This window comes from Leucoraja erinacea, chromosome 21 (assembly GCF_028641065.1).
Source record: "Leucoraja erinacea ecotype New England chromosome 21, Leri_hhj_1, whole genome shotgun sequence".
NCBI lineage: Eukaryota > Metazoa > Chordata > Chondrichthyes > Rajiformes > Rajidae > Leucoraja > Leucoraja erinaceus.
Window position 1 is genome coordinate 16316744 of NC_073397.1, and position 24880 is coordinate 16341623.

Consider the following 24880-nt stretch of genomic DNA (forward strand, 5'->3'; position numbering starts at 1 on the left):
CGGACACCCGTAGAAATCAAGCTCCCTTTTGCCATTCATGTGGCACCACTGGGGTGATATCCCTTCCCTTGTTTGAAGGACGCAGTAGGACCCGAGACTGTGGTCCTTCCCCACAGAGCCTTGACGTTGGCTGCACCGAGCTTCAGTGCGTCCCTCAGCAAGTACTCTTGCAGTTTGGAGTGGGCTAGTCGGCAACATTCCCCCGACGGACATCTCGCTCTGCTGGGAGGTCTACAAAGTTTAGGCAGACCAAAGATCGTCCCTCACCGACTTGATGACCTTACAGCAGCATTTGACGTCCGTCTCTGAATGCATTCCTGGGAACAGTCCGTAAATCTGAGAGTCCTGATTACGGAGCTGTTTGGGATAAACCTTAACAAGGAGCCTTACATCATTCTACACAAATCCACAATCTGATGACTGGTTTTAGACACAAATGCTAGTGTAACTCAGTGGACCAGGCAGCATCACTGGACAAATAGGTGATGTTTCGGGACGTGTTCCGACCTGAAACGGCACCTTTTTTTCCAGAGATGCTACCTGACTCGCTGAGTTAGTTTAGTTTATTGTCATGTGTACTGAGGTACAATGAAAAACTTTTTGTTGCGTGCTAGCCAGTCAGCAGAAAGACTACACATGATTACAATCAAACCATCCCCAGCGTACAGATACAGGATAAAGGGAATAATGTTTAGTACAAGATAAAGTCTAGTAAAGTCCGATTGAAGATAGTCCGAGGTTCTCCATTGAGGTAAATGGTAGCTCAGGTACCATTGGTCCTGGTAACAGCTGTTCTGGTCCCTGCCTGAACCTTTACCCTGTCCTCGTTAACAATAGGCACTTGGACTTCCAACAAACACCCACTTACCACGGTATAAAGCTGGATGGGTCACTTACATTTCGTCAATACCTGGCTGGTCTCCGCGACAAGGTCATGGCACGTAGTGGCCTCATCCGTAGCCTGGCAGGAACAAATTGGGGAGCCAGTCCATCAACTCTTCACACCTCTGCCTTAGCTCTTGTGTATGCTCCAGCTGAGTACTGCGCACCCGTATGGAGTAGAAGCAGACATACTAGCCTGGTAGACACGAGCTTGAACAGCGCCTTGTGAACCATCACTGGGTGCCTTCAACCTACTCCAGTCGAGCAGCTCCCTATACTCGCAGGCATTCCGCCTGCATGGATCCGAAGGCAAGCAGCAACTCTGGCACTATCTCATGTGCCATGGACCCAGATCTCCTCCTCCATCAGGCTATCAGCAGCGAGCAGAGGCCACCCCGACTGAAGTCCTGTCACCCCTTTGCTCCACATGGAAGACAACTCCTAGCATCCCATCCAGCCAACTGAGACAAAAGCACACTGGACAGCCACCAAGTGGTCACAGGAGTGGATGGCAACCTCATCTCCATTAAACAGCTGCATCTCTTCACCATATAAAAGCTGTCCAGGGTCTGACCTTCCCAGAGGAGTATGGGTGAAGCTCAACAGACTCTGTACAGCATGTGGAGATGGGGGCTCCGCCAGAGACCAGCCTGGGAATGCGGAGCAGAACAACAGACAGCCAACCTGAGTGCCCGCTCTACCACCCGCCAAATGGAGCTCAGGGTCTGGCAGACATTGACACAGAGACAACAACCTGGCTGCTCGACACCCGGCGAGATCTAACTATTCCTTTGGTTTATTTATGTTTCATTCGCAAGAAGAAGTCGTCCCTGAACCTGCAGGTGTGCATTTTCAAACGTCTGTGGGAAGTGCTCGATGGGAGAGGGGAGAAGAGGGAGTGACTGGGGTAAGCCTGGTCTTTGATTCTGCTGGTGGCCTTGATGGTAACCAAGGCTGGAGATGATAATGGGGTGTGAATGGCAGAATCTGATAAGAAAGGTGGAGAGTGAAATGTAGAACCGTAGGGAGGGGTGGTGGATAGTTGGGAAGGTTGGGTAAGGGGAAGGAGGGCTCTGAGGCCTTTCTGATGGGGAATGGAGATGTAAAGAGGCTGAACATCCTTGGTTAAGATGAAACAACGGATTGCAATTTATTATTATCACATGTATCCAGGTACAGGATTTGAGGTACATTGAAAAGAATGAAATTATTGTTTGTATACAGATCAGTAAGATTATTGTCATACATAAAGACAATCTCCGATTAAGTACATAATACATATAAACAGCAAGTTGTTGACTTTGGTTCTGAGATCTTGAGTTTCTCTTCCTTTGTTACCCCCTCCCCCTGAGTTACTACAGCATTTTGTGTATATCTTCAGTATAAACCAGTATCTCTACCTTTCCATGATCATCGTTACTGACGATGATTTGTCCTTTTCCATACCTTGCATTCAGTTATTCCATGTTCCTTTTCATATCTGTTTCCCCCTCCCTGACTCTCAATCTGAAGAAGGGTATCCACCCGAAACGTCACCCATTCCTTTTGTTCAGAGATGCTGCCTGACTGGCTAAGTTACTCCAACATTTTGTGCCTGTTTTCTGTGTAAAACAACTGCAGTTCCTTCCTACACACTTTGATGGCTGGTATCTGAGTCAATGGAGCGCCACTTCCTGGTTTCCTCTGTATCCAACTTCAAACCCGCCCGCCTTCCCAGCGCCGCCGGAAAGAGCCGAGCGCCGCCGATGATTGAGCGGCTCTGAGCGCTCCCCCGGTGAACGACGGGGCAACCGGCCAATGGAAGCTGATGTTGGGCGGACGGCAACCAATGGGGACACGGGATGTGGGCGGGATCTATGCCCGACCGTGGATTGGTCAGTTCCGAACGCCCGCCTCCCGTGAGCGACGTCGAGGTCATCCAATGGGAGCGGGGGAGGGACGAACGGCGGCCAATAACGGCAGGGATTGTGGGCGGGAGCGGGTCGGATCGCTACACGGCCGATGATTGGCCGCCTGTGAAAGTGACGGGGCTGGAGGCCAATAGGCGGAGGGCTGTGGGCGGGGCCAGGCCGGATTGCTACACCGGGCGGCCGCTGTTTCGCGGCAAATATTTGGCGCGTAAAAAGTATCAGTGCCGGCGCCCAGCGCTTCCTGGATCGTGTGGCCGGCCCGGCGGCTCCTTCTCATCGCTGCATCGGCGCCCGGGACCGCTGCAACCACCCCCGCACTGCCAGCAGCAACGCTACCTGCCGCCTTATTTAAAAAAAAATAACATTTTAAGACTATTTCTCTCCTACAGCGAGCAACGCTTCCCTCGTTGCATAAAAAAAGAACAACAAGGTGGGGGGGGACAATGTCCAAAGAAACGTTCCCCGTTGCCATCAAGCCGGAGCCCGGGACGTCCGCGTTGCTAATCTTCTCCTCGCCTGGAAGCGGCCGAGCCGAGGTGGCGGTGGAGGAGGCAGGGACAGGGTCGGGGCAGGCAGGCACCCAGGCTGCTCGCAGGGTGCTCCTTTTCGCCGCCACTCCCCAGGGTCCCGGCTCAGCTGAGTGGGGGCAGCGGCCACCCCTGGGACGCCCTCCGGTAATTTGTTTTCGTCTGTGTGGGGGTGGGAGAGTGATTGAGAGAGAGAACGGTGACAATCATCACCCAGCCACCAGTTCAGCCTGGGCGATCAGGGCTCAATGTTTTTATATCCATATGTGACTTCACATATCTACATTTATCTATAACTACATAGATGTGTCTATGTATGTGCGCACCCAAATGCATTTGTTTGTCTATGTATGGATAAATAGAGGTATGGATATGAGCATATCGAGGTATGTATGTACAAAGGTATATATATGTATGTGAGTGTATGTAGATATAGATAGATATGTGTGTGTGTGTATATATTGATATGTACATACATACATACATACAGGTGTGTGTATCTATACATACACATATCAATATGTGCATATATACACACTATTTTTTATATATATATATATATATATATGTGTATATGTGTATATATATATATATATATATATATATATATATATATATATATATCCATACTTTACAGACTGGAATTGTATGGGCATCTATGTTGCTACCCACGTCCCCATGCAGGCATCTATATCACTGCCTGCTGCCCCATGTGGCAACCTAATTACTGCCCCAAGCCCTGTGGCCTCATCTACATCTGTGTAGCTGCCTGTGCCTCTGTGTGGGTGTGTATCGCCGCCTGTAGTCCCTGGCCCTATGCAGGTAGGTGTATCGTTGCCTGTAGCCCTGTGCCCACATGTGTGCATGTACATTGCTGCCCATTACTGTGCACATGTGTGGTTGTATATCGTTTCCAATTTCCACCCCACTAGCCTATTTACGTGTCACTGCTTGTAGCCTGAGCACATATGTGAGCCTATAATATTATTATGTATACTACTAATAGGGTGTATATCCCGTACACATAGGCATTGGTGTACCCACTGTTACCGAGTATATCCCACGCCCATGTATGTGCACCTTTATTAATGCCTGTACATATGTGTCCATATGTGTGTATATTGCTGCTCACAACCTCATGCTCATATGTGTGCACCTGCACACATGCTGACATAGAGCCACGTGTGTGTGTGTGTTTGCATGCGGCATGTGTCTCTAGCTCTGTCCATGTGTATGTCTGCCTGTAATTGCACATCATTATGCATGACTATGTGATAGACACAAAATCCTAGAGTAACTCAGCGGGTCAGGCAGCATCTGTGGAGAGAAGAAATAGGTGATGTTTCGGGTCGAAACCCTTCTTCATTAACTAAGACCCACTGTTCCAACAGCTGTTTGTGTCTATCTTCGGTGTAAACCAGCATCTGCAGTTCCCTCCTGCACCTTTTGTTTGCATGACTGTGTGTATGTCCGTAGCTGCTATAGAAAAGCAAGTTGATGATGTGTAGGGTTTTTTTGACTCCCTGTCTGGGCCTGACCACCTTGGCAACAGTAGAAATTTGAGGCCTAGTCAATTCTGGTGATCATTGCAGACAGGGAGTTTGTCTCAGAAATGCACAGTACGTAGGTGCAGGGGTGGAGTGGCTGCCTTATAGCGCTGGATTTGGGACCCAGATGGGCCTGTGTTTGGAAGCCTAGATGTGTCTGGATTGTTGGAGAGGGGGTTCTAGATGTGGCTGGATTTGGGGCCCACATGGTCCATGGCCTGGGATTGGAGGCCTAGATGTTGCTGGATTTGAGGGGTGGGGTGGGGGTGGTCTAGATTGTGGCTGGATTTGAGGCACAGAAGGACCTGTATTTAGGGCTCCAGATGTGCCTGGATTGGGGATCTAGGTGGGCCTGTCCTGGGTTTGGGGACTTGGATGTAGCCAGAGAGGAGTGGGTGGGGGTGTCTAGATGTGGCTGGATTTGGGCCAAGATGGGCCTTGCCTGGGACTGGAGGCCTAGATGTTGCTGGATTTGGGGTGGGGTGGGGGGGGGGGGGGGGGGGGTTTGGTCTAGATTGTGGTTGGATTGGGTAGAGGGGAATGTCTAGAGGTTGCTGGATTTGGCATCTAGGTGAGTCTGGGGGGGGGGGGGGGGGGGGGGGGGGGGGCCCCTCGCGGGCTTATGTCTGGGTGCTCGGACGGTTCTGGGGCCCAACTCCAAGAACCCTGGGTCACCGATGCCTCCACACTGCGGGCTTGGTAACCCTTTGCTGCATTTCCTCTGGAACAGCATGGCAGCCGTGTTTTGGACGGGTGAAAGAATAGGTTTAATAAAACGCTTTTTCAAAATGTCCTTGGGGCTTTAAAGTGACGGACTTTGAACGCTCTGTGGTGCGGTTCTGGGGCCACAAGGACGTCTGGTTCCTCATTCGTTGAGGTGGTTGTGTTTAGCCAGTGTTTGGGTATTCCAAGCTGTGCCGCTCTGGCCGAGAGCAGGGCAGGAATGCTCGGCATTCCCATTATTTTTATTGCTATGGGAATGTGGATACGGATTTAATGGGATTGTGTGTGGCTTTGGCTGAAAAGCAAATGGGCTGTTGCTTACCACCGTACGAAGACCATTCTTCCCAGATGGTTCATGCCGGCTCCCAGCAGAACAAACCCGCATCCAGTCGGAATCTCATCACTCGGAGAGTGGTGATAACGCGGACGGGGAGTAGGAGAGGTGAATCGAGAGGATCAAGTGAAGGGAGGAAGCAGGAGGTCAAGTGCCAGTCATCAGCTCTTGCAAGCATAGACTAGTTGGACTGAAAGGCCTGGTTTTAAGGGTGGCACGGTTGCGCAGCAGTCGAGTTGGTGCCTGTTAGCGCCAGAGACCCGGGTTTGAACCTGACTATGGGCGCTGTCTGTATGGAGTTTGTATGTTCTCCGTGACAGCGTGGGTTTTCACACGGTTCCTCACGCACTCCACACACGTGCAGGTTTGTGAGTTAATTTGCCTTCTGTAAATTGTCCCTAGTGTGTAGGATAGTGTGTAGGATAGTGTTGGCGTGCGGGGTGATCGCTGATGTCCGCACGGTATCTCTAATCTGAGCTAAAAAGATGGCGCACCTTGTTTGGCATCTGTTTTCCCTGCTGTATAACTCCATGGCCTCTCTCTGTCCCTTGCACCCGACGTCACTGTGAGTGAACCAGCTCATGGTTTTTTTTTCTCGTGTTGGGCAGGTGAAGAGGAAGCTGGAGCTCGAGAGTGATCATCAGTACCTGGCCGTGGAAATGGAGACCCTGGCAGGGAAGGGCAAGTCTTCTGGCAAAGGTACGTACTGACCGGTGATGGGCCAGTTATGCCTTTGATCCACCAGGTTCTTGACCAGGAGGAGGAAGCAAAAGGGAGGGAGGGGGGGGGGGCTGATTTTACTGAAGGTCATTCATCAATTAATTATTCTTGGGATGTTTCTATTTGAATAATAAAAAAATAATACCTCAATCAACGTCATATAAAATGTTATCTTACTATTATTGATAGACACAAAAAGCTGGAGTAACTCAGCGGGACAGATAGCATCTCTGGAGAGAAGGAATGGGTGATGTTTCGGGTCGAGGCCCTTCTTGTGTTGTTATTTACATGGGCTTCACTTTAGACTTTAGAGATGCGGTACGGAAACAGGCCCTTCGGCCCACCGAGTCTGCACTGGCCAGCAATCACCCCGTACACTAGCGCTATCCAACGCACTAGGGCCTATTTACAATTTTTACCAAAGCCAATTAACCTGCAAACCCGCACGTCTTTGGGATGCCATAGAGGGAGTGCAGAGACGGTTCACCAGACTGATTCCTGGGATGTCAGGACTGTCTTATGAAGAAAGACTGGATAGACTTGGTTTATACTCTCTAGAATTTTGGAGATTGAGAGGGGATCTTATAGAAACGTACAAAATTCTTAAGGGGTTGGACAGGCTAGATGCAGGAAGATTGTTCCCGATGTTAGGTAAGTCCAGGACAAGGGGTCACAGCTTAAGGATAAGGGGGAAATCCTTTAAAACCGAGATGAGAAGAACTTTTTTCACACAGAGAGTGGTGAATCTCTGGAACTCTCTGCCACAGAGGGTAGTTGAGGCCAGTTCATTGGCTATATTTAAGAGGGAGTTAGATGTGGCCCTTGTGGCTAAGGGGATCAGGGGGTATGGAGAGAAGGCAGGTACGGGATACTGAGTTGGATGATCAGCCATGATCATATTGAATGGCGGTGCAGACTCGAAGGGCCGAATGGCCTACTCCCGCACCTAATTTCTATGTTTCTATGTGAGGGGAAACTGCAGCACCCGGAGAAAATTCACCCAGTCACAGGGAGAACGTGCAAACTGTACATACAGCGCCTGTGGTCAGGATCAAACTTGTGGCTAATGCTGTAAGGCAGTAACTCTACCACTGTGCCACCTCTAAGAGCATGCTGTGCACAGATTAGTTGCTTCTTCTACAGTACAGCAGACCCTTGTTTTAACAAACTGGGGAGTAGGTTATTTGGCTTCTGTAAATTGTCCCTCGTATGTAGGATATCGCTAATGTACGGGGCGATTGCTGGTCGGTGTGGGCCCATGGGCCTTTTCCGCACTGTCTCTAAAGTAACTAAAGATGGGGATGGTTTAGAGGGATATGGGCAAATGGGTATGAAAAATCTGCAGATGCTGGTTTGTACTGAAGATAGACACAAACGGCTGGAGTAACTCGGCGGGTCAGGCAGCACCTGAATAAGGGTCCCAACTCAAAACGTCACCCATCTTGTTTTTCCAGAGATGCTGCCTGACCCGCTGAGTTACGCCAGCACTTTGTGTCTATCTTTGCAAGCTAATGGGACTCCCTTAGATGGGGCATCTTGAGCAAGTTGGGTTTTCCGTTCTCTATGACTGCGTTAGCCCCGCGCGTTTGCTCTCGCCGTCAGGCCTGAAGTTGCCGGTGGAGAAGACGCGATACGATACCTCCCTCAGTCTGATCACCAAGCGCTTCATCCAGTTGCTGGGCCAGTCTCCCGACGGCGTCCTGGACCTGAACTGGGCGGCGCAGGTCCTCGAAGTGCAAAAGCGCAGAATCTACGACATCACCAACGTACTGGAGGGCATCAAGCTGATCACCAAGAAGTCTAAGAACCACATCCAATGGCTGTAAGTGTGGCCGCTAATTAATAAGATCGCCGCTGCTCTCTTTACAGCGTTTAAATCACTGACTGAAATGGCCGTGATGAAGGCTGTTTGGCCCATCGTTCCAGGGACAGCCCGTCTGTAACATATAGGGACTCGATGAGATAGGATAACATGGAACAAGTCCGTCCTGTTGATCGGTGTTCGGCGTGGAACGGTGGGCCGAAGAGCCAGTTTCCATGCTGTAGCTCGTGCTGTCAATGTTTCTGCTTATAGATCTATATTTAAAAGTAAATTGGTTTCTTAAGACTTTAGCGATACATAGAAACAGAGAAAATAGTTGCAGGAGTAGGTCATTCGGCCCTTCGAGCCTGCACCGCCATTCAATATGATCATGGCTGATCACCCAACTCCGTATCCTGTACCTGCCTTCTCTCCATACCCCCTGATCCCATTAGCCACAGGGCCACATCTAACTCCCTCTTAAATATAGCCAATGAACTTGCCTCAACTACCTTCTGTGGCAGAGAATTCCAGAGATTCAACACTCTCTGTGAAAAATGTTTTTTGCATCTCGGTCCTAGATTTCCCCCTTATCCTTAAACTGTGACTCCTTGTTCCAGACTTCCCCAACATCGGGAACAATCTTCCTGCATATAGCCTGTCCAACCCCTTAAGAATTGTGTAAGTTTCTATAAGATTCCCCCCTCAATCTTCTAAATTCTAGCGAGTACAAGCCGAGTCTATCCAGCCTTTCTTCATATGAAAGTCCTGACATCCCAGGAATCAGTCTGGTGAACCTTCTCTATACTCCCTCTATGGCAAGAATGGCAAGATACGGTGTAGAAACAGGCCCACCGTCTGCGCCGACCAATGATCACCCCATGCATTAACGCTATCCTATACGCTAGGGACAATTTACAATTTAGAGAAGCCACTTTATCTACAATCCTGTACGTCTTTGGAGTGTGGGAGGAAACTGGAGCACCCGGAGAAAACCCATGCGGTCACGGGAGAACGTGCAAACTCCGTACAGACAGCACCCGTAGACGGGGTCGAACCCGGGTCTCTGGCGCTGTAGGGCAGCAACTCTACCGTTGCGTCCTCGTGCCGCAGCCTTGTGCATCCAATCCAATTGTTGGTAGAGGGAGGGTTGCAAAATTGGGAATTGTGTGCAAAGGGGGCTGAGGAGACCAGCCCCAGATGTGAGCTCCCTCCCTCTTCCCGTCTCGAACGAAGGTCAGGCAGTTCACTAATGCTGGGCTGCACAATGACGTAGGGCCTGGGTGTAGCACAACCAGGGCCTGTATCTACAGGGCCTCAGCCACACTATCTAGGGTTGATAAGGCCACCCCGGGACAAGAGGGAAGTCACTTAATATTAAAAGGTTCTAAAAGTGGCGGGGAAGGTTATTTAGCCCAAGTACAAGCACTGATAAAAGTAGGCAGCTACAAGCAGTTCTGCTATAACTTGACAGTTGTGGTCTTAAGAAGCTTTATTTTATAGAAAATAACATATGAAGACAATACTGTCAGATGGTGGAAAGGAGGTTGGAGAGATTTGGACTTGCAATAATGGTTATTTTTCCCTCAGAATTTCAGACAGTCTTTTCATTAGAAATAAGTATATATATATATACTACAGAATAAGAATAAAGAAGTTGTCATGTCCCAGCAAGAACAATGACATTCTGCTGCAAGTAAGAATTTCATTGTTCTATCTGGGACATGTGACAATAAAACACTCTTGCCTCTTGAAGCATATTTTTGTTACTGCAGGCCAAAATGCCAAAGGTTATATGTAACATTGTTTACTAGCATATCGATGTGCAAGTGGCAATAGAAGTGTATCACTTTGATTGATAAATGCGGCATAGAAACAAGCCCTTCGGCCCACCGAATCCACGCTGCCCCTCGATCGGCCGTTTATACTAGTTCTATGTTATCAAAGGCAGGGAAGGCAGCCGCCCAGAGCCTGTCAGCGACAACCTTCATCTGCCCTTGAGTGTGCGGTTCACGGATTGGTCCCGACAGCCATTACCTGCCCAAATCCCACAACTCTTGGTTCCCTTAATGCTCCTAAAATCCATCAGCAATTCCCTCCTGGAATGAACTCTGGAACTGAGACTTCTTGGGTAGAGAATTCTCACCGATTCTTTTTTAATTTGTTAATTTTTCGGACTGTGGGTAGAGCTGGTATTTATTCCCCGTCTGTAAAGACCGCTGAGTAAGCTGCTGTCCTCTTGAACTACAGTGGCTTGCAAAAGTATTCATACCCCTTGAACTTTTCCACATTTTGTCACGTTACAACCACAAACGTAAATGTATTTTATTGGGATTTTATGTGATAGACCAACACAAAGTGGCGCATAATTGTGAAGTAGAAGGAAAATTTTACAAATAAAAAAACTGAAAAGTGTGGCGTGCAAAAATATTCAGCCCCCCCTGAGTCAATACTTTGTAGAACCACCTTTTGCTGCAATTACAGCTGCAAGTCGTTTGGGGTATGTCTCTACCAGCTTTGCACATCTAGAGACTGAAATTTTTGCCCATTCTTCTTTGCAAAATAGCTCGAGCTCAGTCAGTTTGGATGGAGAGCATCTGTGAACAGCAATTTTCGAGTCTTGCCAGAGATTCTCAATTGGATTTAGGTCTGTACTTTGACTGGGCCATTCTAACACATGAATATGCTTTGATCTAAACCATTCCATTGTAGCTCTGGCTGTATGTTTAGGGTCGTTGTCCTGCTGGAAGGTGAACCTCCGCCCCAGTCTCAAGTCTTTTGCAGACTCTTAACAGGTTTTCTTCCAAGATTGCCCTGTATTTGGCTCCATCCATCTTCCCATCAACTCTGACCAGCTTCCCTGTCCCTGATGAAGAAAAGCATCCCCACAGCATGATGCTGCCACCACCATGTTTTCACAGTGGGGGTGGTGTGTTCAGGGTGATGTGCAGTGTTAGTTTTCCGCCACACAAAGCGTTTTGCATTTAGGCCAAAAACTTCAATTTTGGTCTCATCTGACCAGAGCACCTTCCTCCACATGTTTGCTGTGGCAAACTGCAAACGGGACTTCTTATGGCTTTTTTTCAACAATGGCTTTCTTCTTGCCACTCTTCCATAAAGGCCCGATTTGTGGAGTGCACGACTAATAGTTGTCCTGTGGACAGATTCTCCCACCTGAGCTGTTGATCTCTGCAGCTCCTCCAGAGTTACCATGGGCCTCTTGGCTGCTTCTCTGATCAATGCTCTCCTTGTCAGTTTAGGTGGACAGCCATGTCTTGGTAGGTTTGCAGTTGTGCCATACTCTCCATTTTCGGATGATGGATTGAACAGTGCTCCGTGAGATGTTCAAAGATTGGGATATTTTTTTATAACCTAACCCTGCTTTAAACTTCACAATTATGCGCCACTTTGTGTTGGTCTATCACATAAAATCCCAATAAAATACATTTACGTTTGTGGTTGTAACGTGACAAAATGTGGAAAAGTTCAAGGGGTATGAATACTTTTGCAAGCCACTGTAACTGCAATTAACATTGATCCTGACCTGAAATAATGCCTCCCCTTTTCTTCCCACAGTTGCAGCCTGACCTGCGTATTTCCAGCTCTTCCTGTTTTTATTTTAGACTACCAATGACCCCGTGGTTATTTTGAAAAGCAGAGTAGGCTCTTTTTGTTTTAATCGGTGAGATTGAAAGGCCTTGGTGTTCAGAGGGGGCCGAAGGTGCACAAATTAGCAGACACAGCCTTTATGCTGTTTGACTTCCTGTTTGCTTGCTGTGTACAAGGGCACCGAGGTCTCTCTAAACGACAAAGCCTTTAAATCTCTCACTGTTTAAAAAAAAATAATAATAATAATAATACTTGCTCTGCTTTTCTAATTATCTGTCAAATCGGCTGACTTTGTATTCTCCCAGTTCTTTTTCCTGGCTCGTTCCGTGCCAAAATGCCCTTTTAGCCTCGCAACTTCCTTCCAACCTCATCGGGTCTGGCAGCATCTGGGGAGGGGATAGACAGTCGATGTTTCGGCTTGGGACCCTTCTACAGCACAGTGGCGTAGCGGTAGAGTTGCTGCCTTACAGTGGCAGAGACCCGGGTTTGATCCTGATTATGTGTGCCGTCTGTATGGTGTCTGGATGTGCTCCACGTGACCCTGTGGGTTTTCTCCAGGAGCTCCGGTTTCTTCCCACACTCCAAAGATGTGCAGGTTTGTTGGTTAATTGGCTTTGGTAAAATGTTAATTGTCCCTAGCGTGTATGATAGTGCTAGTGTGTGGCAATTGCTGGTTGGCACTAACTCGATGGGCTGAAGGGCCTGTTCTGTATCTCTAAATGAAACAAAACTACAGACTGGCCGACAGACAATGCTTCAGGTCGGGACCCTTTCTCAGATCGATTTGGCAGACGGTGTCTCGGGGGGGGACTCCCCCCCCCCCCCCCCCCCCCCCCCCCACTTCAGACTTTTAACGGTCTGAAGAAAGATCCTGACCCGAAATGTTGCCTGTCCATTGCCTCCACAGATGCTGACTGACCTGCTGAATTCCTCCAGCGCTCTGTATAAAGTCACGGTGTTGTTTTGTGTTGACACAGTAGCCGGCAGCTTCTGTCGCCGATCTGCTTATGAGGCAGCACATTGATCAAGCGTTTCCTGAATAAAAGAGAAGTGCCCTTCTTGCGGAGGTTACGCCATCGTGTCTGCTCTCTCCGCCTGACCCTGAAGCTCGCGCTGATGCTAACCTACACCCTCGTCAACGATTCCATTTGTCACATGTACCTGGGTACAGTGAAGTGCTTTGTTTTGCATACAACCCGGTAAAATCATACAGCAGACCTCACCTAGGCACTGCACACGTGTCGGCACGTGTTGACACCGACACCGTAACAAATGTTCACCAAACAGTCCTGTGTACTGCCTGCTGCCGCACAAGGCGGCGGTACGGGTCTACCTCTCTTTTAACGGAGCACCTCGCTCTCGACGATCCCCCTCGCCGGTTGCTCGCTGGTTCCTCCTCGCTCTTTGCCACGAGCCCCCCCGGTACTCGGCAGCCCCTCTGCTGGCCGCATCCCCACTTTGATCTCGGTGGCGTGGGTCCACCTCTCTTTACGATCCCCCTAAACTGGTTGCTCACTGGTCCCTCCTCGCTCAGTGCCACAGCGCCCATCAACGTCGGTAGCACATGGCTGCTTTAAGAGTATGCGGTGGGCGGGCTGGGTCCACCGACGAATTCTCTGTCATTGGTTTGCGGTGAGCGAGTCTCTGGTCCGTGGTGGTGAGCCTGACCTGCTGGTGGACTTGGCCTGATGCCGTCTACTACGCTCCTCAGGCCGGGACACTCCCCGCGCGCACACCGCTCCAGCTGACTCCATGGGAATGCGTCATTGTCTGTGGGTGGGGAGTATTTGATAAGTAACTTCCATCACAGGCTGAGTCTTGAGGGATTGCTGGACCTGTGGACTCGGGCAGGAGGCTGAGGTGTACAGTAAAGTGAATGAACAGTTTTAAAAGGGCCATACCTGAAGAATGTAAACCACAGGAATACTGGACAAGATGATGATGGATAAGGAGGCAGAGATACATGGAATGGATGTTTAGAGTTCATAAGGTCTAGGAGCAGCATTAGGCCATTTGGTTCATCAAGTCTACTCTGCCATTCAATCATGGTTGATCTATCTTTCCCTCTCAACCACATTCTCCTGTCCTCCCCATAACCCCCGACACCCATACAAATCAAGAATCTGTTAATCTCCTCCTTAAATATTTCCATTGACTTGGCATCCACAACTTTCCTTGGCAATGAATTCCACTGATTCACCTCCTGATTAAAGAAATTCCTCCTCATCTCCTTTCTAGAGGTAGAGATACTGCAAGGAAACGGGCCCTTCGGCCCACTGAGTCTGCGCTGATCTGCACTATTCCACCTGTTCACACTAGTTCTGTGTTGTCCCACTTTCAATGGTGCTTTTATTGTCACGTGCAAAGGCACGGTGAAATTATTTTCTTGTGTTTAGTCCAGTATTGCCATTCCCACATCCCCGGTTAGCAAGTGTACAGAAATAATCCAATGAGCTCGCATGTCTTGACGCAAATTTTCAAAGTTTCACTTTCTCATCCACTCCCTACACTAGCGGCAATTTTACTGAAGCCAACAGACCTGCAATCCTGCACGTCTTTGGAACGGGGGAGGAAACTGGAGCACCTGGAGGAAATCCATGCAGTCACAGGGAGAACGTACAAGCTCCATACGGACGAGCACTGTGGTCGGGAGTGAACCTGGGTCTCTGGAGCTGCGAGACGGTAACTCTAGCGCTGCGCCACCGTGCCGCCCCTTCTCTCAACCTTGTCTTCCTCTCCAGGGGTGGGAACCAGCTTCCCGACGGTGAGATGGCCGTCCGGTGTCAGGCCCTGGTGAAGGAAATCGCTGAACTGGACGAGAGCGACCGTAGGCTGGAGGAACTGATCCAGAAGTGCAGTCTGCAGCTCAAACTACTGACCGAGGACTCGGAGAGCCAGAGATATCCTTATCACCAATCAGTGCCAATGGTTCGTTTGCTGCTTAGATTGGGCGCATTGTCCAGAGGTGCCCTCCACTTCAGGGCAGCCTGTTGATTTGTCATATCAATAGACAATAGGTGCAGGAGTAGGCCATTTGGCCCTTCGAGCCAGCACCGCCATTCAATGTGATCATGGCTGATCATCCCCACTCAGAAACATTTGGGCAGGTACATGGATAGGCCAGGTTTAGAAGGTTATAGGTCAAATGCAGGCAGGTGGGAATAGTGTAGATGGGGCGTGTTGGTCGTCATGGGCAAGTTGGGTTGAAGGGCCTGTTTCCATGCTCTTAAGACTATCTCATCGTGGAGTTTTGAGTCCCACTGAAGGAGATCTAAGTGCAGAGATGCTGCCACATCCGCTGAGTTACTCCAGTACTTTGTCTTCCATTTGTCTTTTACTTCCAACTCAGCAGTTTTATAGATGCCATTACTAAAAAACATTAAAAAAATTCTGATTTCATTGCTTTAATTAATATTTGCTGGCTGTTGTGATGGATTTGGGCACAGACCCCTCCAATGCTGCTCTGTTGCTGGGGCCTTGTGATTCCTGCGTTCTATGAATGTTCCTTAACGTTTCTTTTAGCGCACGTTTGCTTATGTAACGTGTCAAGACCTGCGCAGCATTGAGGACTTGTCTGAAGAGATGGTGATGGTGATCAAAGCTCCAGCCGATACCAAGCTGCAGGTGACGGACCCCAGTGAGGTAAGGGCTGTGAATGGCCAGCACTCAGTCTTCAGAGCTGGAATCCTGCGTAGACCACCAAGGGGCAGCGGTAGAGTTGCTGCCTCACAGCGCCAGAGACGCATGTTCGATCTTGACTACGGGTGCTGTCTGTGCAGAGTTCGTTCGTTCGTTTTGTGTGTCGGACGATGTAGCTCATTATCGGCTTCTGTCGTCGTCCAACATGTTGAAGGAATTGTCGCCTGACACGTCACAGAGTGCGTCACGTCCAGGGATCGCCATGAGGATGCTTCTGTCATGATCCCCGAAGGAGTTTGTACCTTCTCCCTGTGACCGCGTGGGCTTTCTCCGGGTGTTCTGGTTTGAACCCACATTCCAATTGGCTGTTGTAAATTGCTTCTAGTGTGCCAGTGAGTGGTAGAATCTGGGTGAATTAGATGACGACATGGAGCAGTCTGAAGAAGAGTCCCGACCCGAATACTCGCCTGTCCATGTTTTCCGGAAATGCTGCCTGACCTGCTGTGTTATGCCAGCGTTTTATGGAGAGAATAAAGTTAGATTAGATGAGTGTAAGTGGGTGGTCCATGGTCAGTGTGGGCCCCGGAGGGCCAAAGGGCCTGTTTCTGTTGCTGTATCTCTCTACCATGCTCCATTAGAACCCACAGCGATGATGGAAAGGTTATAATTCTCCATTAGATCTAATGGTACTTTGGACTTTAGAGATACAGTGCGGAAACAGGCCCTTCAGCCCAGCTGACCAGCGACCCTTCATGTAGCACTATCCTGCACACTAGGATTTACAATTTATTTTTACCCAAGTCAATTAACCTGCACACCTTTGGAGTGTGGGAAGAAAGCAGAGCACCCGGAGAAAACCCACGCAGTCACAGGGAGAACGTACAAACTCTGTATAGACAGCACCTGTTGTCAGGGTGGAACTTGGGTATCTGGCACTGTAAGGCAGCAACTCTACCACTGTGCTGCCTGGTGGAGCAGTGGCACAATGGTACTGGAACCATGATGGAAGCTATCTGTCACTCTCCGTTAGATCTAATGTCATTGTATCTATGTAACATTGTCCATCGGATACAATGCTGATGGCCCTGGTGAGCCAAAGGCCTGGTTCTATGCTGCATCTCTCCAGCATCCTCCATTAGATCCTACATTGACAATGGAAACTAATGATAGATAGCATCCTTGTCATAAGCCCTCGTTCTGACGCTCCCTCTGCGTGCAAAGTGCTGCGCTGGACCGTTGACGTGCTGCTGCACGTTGAATAGTTGCAAGTGGGCTGTGTATAACCCTGCGTGTTTGCCTTTGCCCGTAGGCGCTGCAGATTTCCTTGCAGAGCATCAATGGGCCCGTGGATGTATTTCTCTGCCCTGAGAACAGCTCGGGCACGTGCAGTCCCGTGAAGGCTCTCGGCAGCCCCGTGCGAGTCAGTCCCGTCAGGACTGACAGCCTTCACAAAATCGCACATCAGGAACCATTAGGAAGCACTTCGCAAGGCACAGCCCTATCGCCACCTTCCAGTCAAGACCAAGGTTTGTACGGCTTTTCTTACCCTTCCACTTCCTTTTTTTTTTAAATGTAAAAGTCTTGATGAATTACAGGTACACCACTGATTTTTCTAGCATGCTGAAGTTGTAGATGCAGAATTAGGCCATTTCGCCCATCAAGTCTACTCTGCCATTCAGTCGTGGCTGATCTATCTTTCCCTCCCAACCCCATTCTCCTGCCTTCTCTCCATAACCCCCGACACCCTTACTAATCAGTTCCGCGGGTGACCAGCAATCTGTGCACTAGCACTGTTCTGCACACGAGAGAGAGTCGACAAAATACAATTTGCAGAAGCCAATTAACCTACAAACCTGCATGTCTTGGGAGCGTGGGAGGAAATCGGAGCACCCATAGAAATCTCACATGATTACAGGGAGAACATACAAACTCTGTACAGACAGCACCCATAGTCAGGATCGTACTCGGGTCTCTGGCCCTGTAAGGCAGCAACTCTACCGCTGTGCCACTGCGCTGCCCTGTACTATAACATGATATTGCCTTGTCAGACACAGAATGGGTATGAAGTCGTGGTGGCACAGTGGCGTTGCGGTCGAGTTGCTGCTTTACCGTGCCAGAGACCCAGGTTTGATCCTGAGTACATGTGTTGTCTGTACGGATTTGTACAGGGCCCCGTCAACACGTTCTGTACTATAAGTATGTATCTTTTATTTATAAGAGCCCCTTGTTTGATATTCCCAACCCATGCAAATCTTAGTTGCACCAATGCAGTGCAGACTTGCACCAACCCCCGGCCCAAGCATTGAATAGTTTTCATTTCCTTTCACACAAACTTTGCATTTCAGTTGCTTGTAACTGCTGTTTAGATTATTTTTGTTTAACCTGATTACTCTTCAGGTGGGGAGGTCGGATTTTGTTTGTTTACCGGCGTCTTTTGTCTCCGCAGAGACGACCGTTGGCATCTCACCTTTGGCGGTGGTGGACATTGACCTCTCGCCTTTGACCTCCGCCGCCTCCCTCCTGCAGCCGCCAGAAGACATCCTTCCTTCGATGCCCTTTGACGACACCTTTGTCAACCTCTCCCCGCCGCTCCTTCAGGACTACCATTTTGGTTTGGACGATGACGAGGGGATCAGCGAGCTGTTTGACTGCAACTTTGACACTCTGCAACCTCTGGAGTACTGACCCAATCCCCATGGGGTTTGTGGAACTCAAGTCTGGGTTGCCCTGCTCTGGGAACATACGACAACAACCCCCCCTCCCCCCCCCACCGATCTCTTGCCACGTCCCATGCCAACCCTGGCCACCATCTTATTGATCCAAGCTCTAGGAAGACTTCCCAAGGTTATGCAGCTCCCTGATCTATTCCAGCCCCCCCCCGGGCCAGTCGAGATCTTTGGAGATCTGGACAAGTATTTCCAGTTGGTGTTTTAGTTTTGCCGCTGTGTCCATAAGGACACAATCTCAATTCTGCCCTCCCCCGTCCGCTGGGAGTACAACGCGGGTTTTATTCACTGATCTTCTGCTCTCTCCTCTCTAATGGTCTCTCGGGCAAGTCAATGTGGCATTGGAGCACCATCAGAGGCCAGCAGAAGCTCCGATTTCACCCACCCCTTCCACTCTCTGATCCTAATTTATGCCCTTGCCCCCTGTTCTCTTCACCTTCACCCCCACCCCCCCCCCCCCCCCCCCCAGAGCAGATCCTGGATGCCATGTATCAAGCCAGCTTTGGTGTTCCTCACAATGAAAGCTGCTTGACATGGCGATGGATGGAAATGGGCACAAGCCTCGGTCATTTTATTTTTTGAGCAGAGCCATGTTGGTCTAGAGCTCTTCTCCCAGCATGGGAGCGATGGGCCAAATGGTCTCCCTCTGTATGATAAGTGTCTCATCAGTGTCTTCATGTTGGAGATATCCCTCGTCCCCTTACCTTGGTGAGTCAGCCAGGGACCCTGACCCTTCCCACACTACAGTTGTACTCCTTCCCCACCCTCCCACTGCCCCCCCCACCCTCCCCTATACCCTACCTCTTCCCCCCCCCCCCCCCCCCCCCCCCCCCCCCCCCCCCCCCTTCCCTACCCCCCCCCCCCCCCCCCCCCCCCCCTCCCAATTCCCAATCAAGCACTCAGCACTTTAGAGAAATTTGTTTAGTGTTAATCTTTTATTGTGTGGTCTACTTGTGTCGTGAGTTTGTGTGTTTCTATCTCCTGCATTCCCCAAATGATTTTATTTTATGGATTTTTGTGAGCTTTTTATTAGTCCGAGAGAATGCTTCAAAGAAGTTGAACCATCCCCATTCTGTTTGCTCCCTAGTTTGTTTCCTATAGCAGTGTATGTGTCTGTGGAGTCACCGTCTTGGGTCATATTGAGGACCCAGACCGATACCTGGTCTACATGGAGACCATCTCCCCTGTGCCCCACCCGGATTCCCATCCATCTCTCCTCCACCCTCTCCCACTCTCTCCTTCCACCCATATTCCTTCCTCTGGCTTCACAATTTGTTCCTCTTTCCATATCTCACTCTTTTTTTCTCCTCATCTCAGGCCTTTGTCCAACCATCTACCAGTCAAAAATCCGACCCTTAGGCCCATAGAGTGTACTCCACCATTCTATCATGGCTGATCTAACTTTACCTCTCAACCCCATTCTCCTGTCTTCTTCCCATAATCCTTGACACCCATGCTAATCTGCTTTAAAAAAATATCCACTGACATGTCCTTCACCACCGTCTGTGGCAATGATGAATCTAGGGCTAGAAGTCATGGCTTCAGAATTAAAGAATGTTCCTTTAGGAAGAAGATACATGAACAATATAGGTGCAGGAGTAGGCCATTAGGCCCTTCGAGCCAGCATCGCCATTTAATGCGATCATGGCTGATCATCCACAATCAGTACCCCGTTCCTGCCTTCTCCCGATAACCCTTGATTCCGCTAACCCTAAGAGCTCCATCTAACAGCCTTTTGAATGCATCTAGTGAATCGGCCTCCACTGCCATCTGAGGCAGAGAATTCCACAAATTCACAACTCTCTGGGTGAAAAAGGTTTTCCTCATCTCAGTTCTAAATGGCCTACCCCTCATTGTTAAACTGTGATCCCTGGTTCTGGACTCCTCCAACATTGGGAACATGTTTCCTGCATCTAGCGTGTCCAATCCCTTAATAATGTTATGTTTCTATAAGATATCCTCTCATCCTTTTAAATTCCAGTGAATACAAGCCCAGCCGCTCCATTCTTTCAGCATATGACAGTCCCGCCATCCCGGGAATTAAACTTGTGAACCTACGCTGCACTCCCTCAATAGCAAGAATGTCCTTCCTCAAATTAGGAGGAATTTCTTTAGTAAGAGGGTTGTGAACATGTAGAATTATTTGCCACAGACAGCTGAGGAAGCCAAGTCATTTTAAAGGCGGAGTTTATAGATTCTTGATTAGTATGGGTGTCAGGAGTTATGGGAGAAGGCAGGAGAATGGGGTTGAGGGGGAAAGATCGATCAGCCATGATTGAATGGCAGAGTAGAATCAATGGGCCAAATGGCCTAATCCTGACCAACCAACGTTCACACCATACACTAGAACTATCCAGCACACTAGGACCAATTTACAATTTACAGAAGCCAAGTTACCTACAAACCTGTACGTCTTTGGGATATGGGAGAAAACAGGAGCACCCGGAGAAAACCCACGCGGTGAACAGTATTTCTGGCCCTCTAAGCAATGATTACTGCCTCTGCTCTCTTGGGTGTTTGTGTGTATGCCACCTCCTGTACACTGTCCCAGTTAATGTTCCCCAGAGAAGGCACCAGGGGTGCAGATTTCACAAGGGGTGCAAGAATTGATGAGTGCAGATGCCCCAGACTGAAGAAGGTTGCTGAAGTGAAGCGTCGCCTGTTTGTTCCCTCTGCAGATGCTGCCTGACCCGCTGAGTTATTCCAGCTCATTGTGTTTTGTGAGGCTTGCATTTCTGGCCTGCAATTCCTGGGTGTCCCACCAGGTGGGGTGAATGTTCACTCTTGAGAGCCCGTGTACTGTTAGTTCCTCTTCAACTACTTGCCTCATCACCAACCACACATTTCATACAAAATGCAGGTTTCAAAAGTATATATATAAACTCTCCCACCTGGTAGACTTTGCACCCCATGGGTTCTCCCAAAAATGCATCAAATTCTTTAAAAGCTTTCTGTTCAAATATAAACACCTCCGTTAGGCTTGTGGTTGGTCTGGACTCAGTGGGCCGAAGGGCCTGTTTTCATGCTGCATCTTTGGCCTTGCTTTTGTTGGCCTTCTTTCCTTGCTTTTAGAGATTTAGATTTTTTTTCTCCATAGATGCTGCTTGACCTGCTCAGGATGGGCAAGGTTACAATCGACAAGGGTGGGAACCAAGTTAATAGACACCTAAATTGAGGGACCTCAACTGATTTTGTCCTTGCTCAATATCAAAGAACAAACAGCTGGAGGAACTCGGGTAGCATCTGTGGAGGGAAATATTTCAGGTCAGGACCCTTCTTCAGACAGATCATGCTGAACTGGCCTCTTTTACACCAGTGTGACTAATGGATATTTGTGTATGTTTGACCCGCTGAGTTCCTTCTACAGTTTGTTTTTCACTCAAGATTCTAGCGTGTGCAGAATGTTGTGTCTCCCTGTATCCAGCTACATAGCACTCAATTTACTGAATCCCTCCCAACGTTTTATTTGTGTGTGAGACTGATGTGAGCGCAGGCTTCAGGCCTGAACCTATTCTGTGTCGGAAGGAACTGCAGTTGCTGGTTTAAACCGAAAATAGGCACACAAAGCTGGAGAAACTCAGCGGGACAGGCAGCATCTCTGGAGAGAAGGAATGGGTGACGTTTTGGGTTGAGTCCCTTCTTCAGATTTGTCACCCATTCCTTCTCCAGAGATGCTGCCTGTCCCGCTGAGTTACTCCAGGCTTTTGTGTCTATCTTCTGAATCTATTCTGTTTGCAACGCAGAGAAAAAAAACTGATTGCTTGTGAGTGTTTTTTGTTTGTGTGTATGTATGTACATATATAATATATTTGGTTTGTATAAAGATTAATATGAAAAATAAAAGTACTGAAAAATCAATGTAATTCTTTTTTTTTTTTTTTATAGGAGCATCCAATTTGCCAAATGCAAACTCTGTGATTTAATTTCAGTCACATTTGTCAAGAGATACGTAATAGCCCAGACCAGGCGGCACAGGGGCGCAGCGGTAGAATTGCCGTACAGCACCAGAGACCCGGGTTTGATCTTGACTACGGGTGTTGTCTCATGGAGTTTGTACGTTCTTCCTGTGACCGTGTGGGTTTTCTCCGGGTGCTCCGTTTTCCTCCCACATCCCAAAGATGTGTGGGTTTGTAGGTTATTTGGCCTTTGTCATTCGCCCCTTGTCTGTAGGATAGAATTAGTGTACGGGTGATCGATGGTTGGCGTGGGCCAAAGGGCTGTGCTGTGTCTCTAAAATTAATACCAAAACCACAGCTAAACTCCCTCGATTGAAGGATGATGCAAGAGCATTGGTTACGTGAGAGGGGACTTGGGACCTCGGTTAGTTTGGTACAAAGAAATAACGTGGAAACTGGCCTTTCAGCCCACTGTGTCCATAACAACCAATGATCACCCATTCTCACTAGTTCTATGTTATCCCAGTTATCACAGTAGGGGGCATTTTACAGAAGCCAAATTGCCTACAAAGCTGCACATCTTTAGAATGTGGGGGGAAACGGGCACCAGGAGAAAACCCATGTGGCCACAGGGACCCATGTGGACAAACTATAGACTGTGCTGTAAGTCAGCAACTCTACCTCTGTGCCACTGTGCTGCCTCAAAGAGTAGGTGGAAGACAATGCTCTGATAATGAAGCATTCCCTCTCTATTAGTTTTGAAAGTTAATCGAGGTACTTGACTCAATGGAGAGCATTCTGATGCTGGTTCTGCTATTCGAATGTTCACCAAGACACTTTAGACCATAAGAGATAAGAGCAGCATTGGACCATTTGACCCAGTGAGTCTGTTCTGCCATTCAATGATGACTGATCTATTTTTCCCTCTCAACCCCATTCTCATGCTCCTCCCTGCGACCTTTGACATCCATACTAGTCAAGAACCTATGGATGTCCGCTTTAAGAATACCCAATGACGGCCTCCACTGGCATCCGTGGCAATTAATTCCACATATTCACCACCCTCTGACTAAAATTGCTTAGACACAAAATGCTGGAGTAACTCAGTGGGCCAGGCAGCATCTCTGGAGAGAAGGAATCGGTGACGATTTGGGTCAAGACCCTTCAGACATCTCCATTCTAAAGATGCGTCCTCTGATTTGTCCCTGTCATTCACTTGCTTACCTTTTCCTATCTCTAGATCATAGAAGGCTCTAGTTTTTGTTAAATTTCAAAGTAGACTTTATTTGAGAAATAAATATACAATACATGATTACAAAACTCCATCTGACATTCTCGGAGGCTATACGTACAATACAGTTTCCCCCAAATCACAATTGTTACCCCACACCCTTGCCACTCATGTGGCCCACTGGCGTGGAATCCTTTCTCTTATTTTGAGGGGCGTCTCCACCGCACCCTGCCCCACCCCCATGTCCAGCAGTAATTAGCTACAATTGGGTAACTAACTAATTATATGCTTTAATTTCAGGTCATCCAAGTAAGATTGTTTCATATTTGTTTCAGAATGCTTCACATCTCCGAATAATAACTGAAAAAATGTCTTTCAATTGCCTCGAGGTGGCGCCAAGATTGGACTATTCTTTGGCGGCGGCACAGCTCACGGACGAAGTTACTGGGCCTTCTTGAACTGTCCTGGGGGTGTGACAATCCTGTGCGATCAGCCAGCTCGTTGCCACCTGGCGCCGGAGAGTGTTAAGTCAATCCACGGAAAGCAATCCGGGGAACAAGATGCTAATGTTCTGCGCAAGCAGGTGCCCATGCAAATGTCCGCGGCCCAGGAGTTCGGTCTATAACAATTTTCCACCGTTCCGGGGCACTGAAGATATGGTGGAAAGTGCCGGAGGCCATTTGGCTGACACCTCATCGGCTACGTGTGCTCGTGTCATTGCTCGCTCGCGGGGTGCCGGCGCAAATCTCCTCCGACCGGGGGCCACAGTTCACCTCCGAGCTGTGGTCAGCCATGGCTCGCTTGCTGGGGGTGCAGCTTTTACGGTCTGGTGCGGCAGCTGAAGGCGGCATTGAAGGCACGGCTCACCGGCGGATGGGATAAATCATTGCAGACTTGATTTTTGGCAGGCTAAATCGCCCAAAAATGCACATTGTCTGCGCCGTGATGCCCAACGGGACGCCATTGCTATTCGGAGCCTCTAGCCTGATAGTCGGGGCGTCAATACACTGGAAAGCGTTTCAAAAATAGAATTTCTGCTCTCAAGGCATGTGTTTGAAGTCCTCACCCTATAGAGATCTCAGGAGGGAAGCTGTCCCGGGGGATGATTGGCAGTGAGCGAACGCGAATGGTCCACGGAGAAACAGGGATCTTTTCCTGGTTTCGTCTTCCCCTGAACCGGGAGGAATTAAAAAAGTGCCCAAATGAGCAGACCCACGTGGGGGGAGGCTATACGGCAATTGCGTTGCCACTCATGTGGCCCACTGGCGTGGACAGATTTTGAGGGGTGAGGACCCTGCCCCAATTCCTCACTACATGCTCATTGCCAAGTAAGTG

General features: G+C 48.9%; 1 protein-coding gene across 1 annotated transcript; it reads left to right on the plus strand.

Moving 5' to 3' along the window:
* Positions 1 to 2968: 2968 nt before the first annotated feature.
* On the plus strand, positions 2969 to 18849 carry LOC129707295 (transcription factor E2F1-like). Its single transcript, XM_055652230.1, has 7 exons — positions 2969 to 3466; positions 6532 to 6622; positions 8246 to 8465; positions 14795 to 14953; positions 15581 to 15695; positions 17002 to 17218; positions 18139 to 18849. The coding sequence occupies exons 1-7, from the start codon at positions 3236 to 3238 to the stop codon at positions 18375 to 18377; spliced, it is 1272 nt and encodes a 423-aa protein (XP_055508205.1). The 5' UTR covers positions 2969 to 3235; the 3' UTR covers positions 18378 to 18849.
* The last annotated feature ends 6031 nt before the right edge of the window (positions 18850 to 24880 follow it).

Excerpts from the sequence above, each read along its gene's own strand:
- LOC129707295 (XM_055652230.1), top strand. The coding sequence starts at position 3,236 with ATGTCCAAAGAAACGTTCCCCGTTGCCATCAAGCCGGAGCCCGGGACG. Across the intron at positions 15,696-17,001 it reads AGGTGACGGACCCCAGTGAG|GCGCTGCAGATTTCCTTGCA; the intron begins GTAAGGGCTGTG and ends CTTTGCCCGTAG. Across the intron at positions 17,219-18,138 it reads ACCTTCCAGTCAAGACCAAG|AGACGACCGTTGGCATCTCA; the intron begins GTTTGTACGGCT and ends TTGTCTCCGCAG.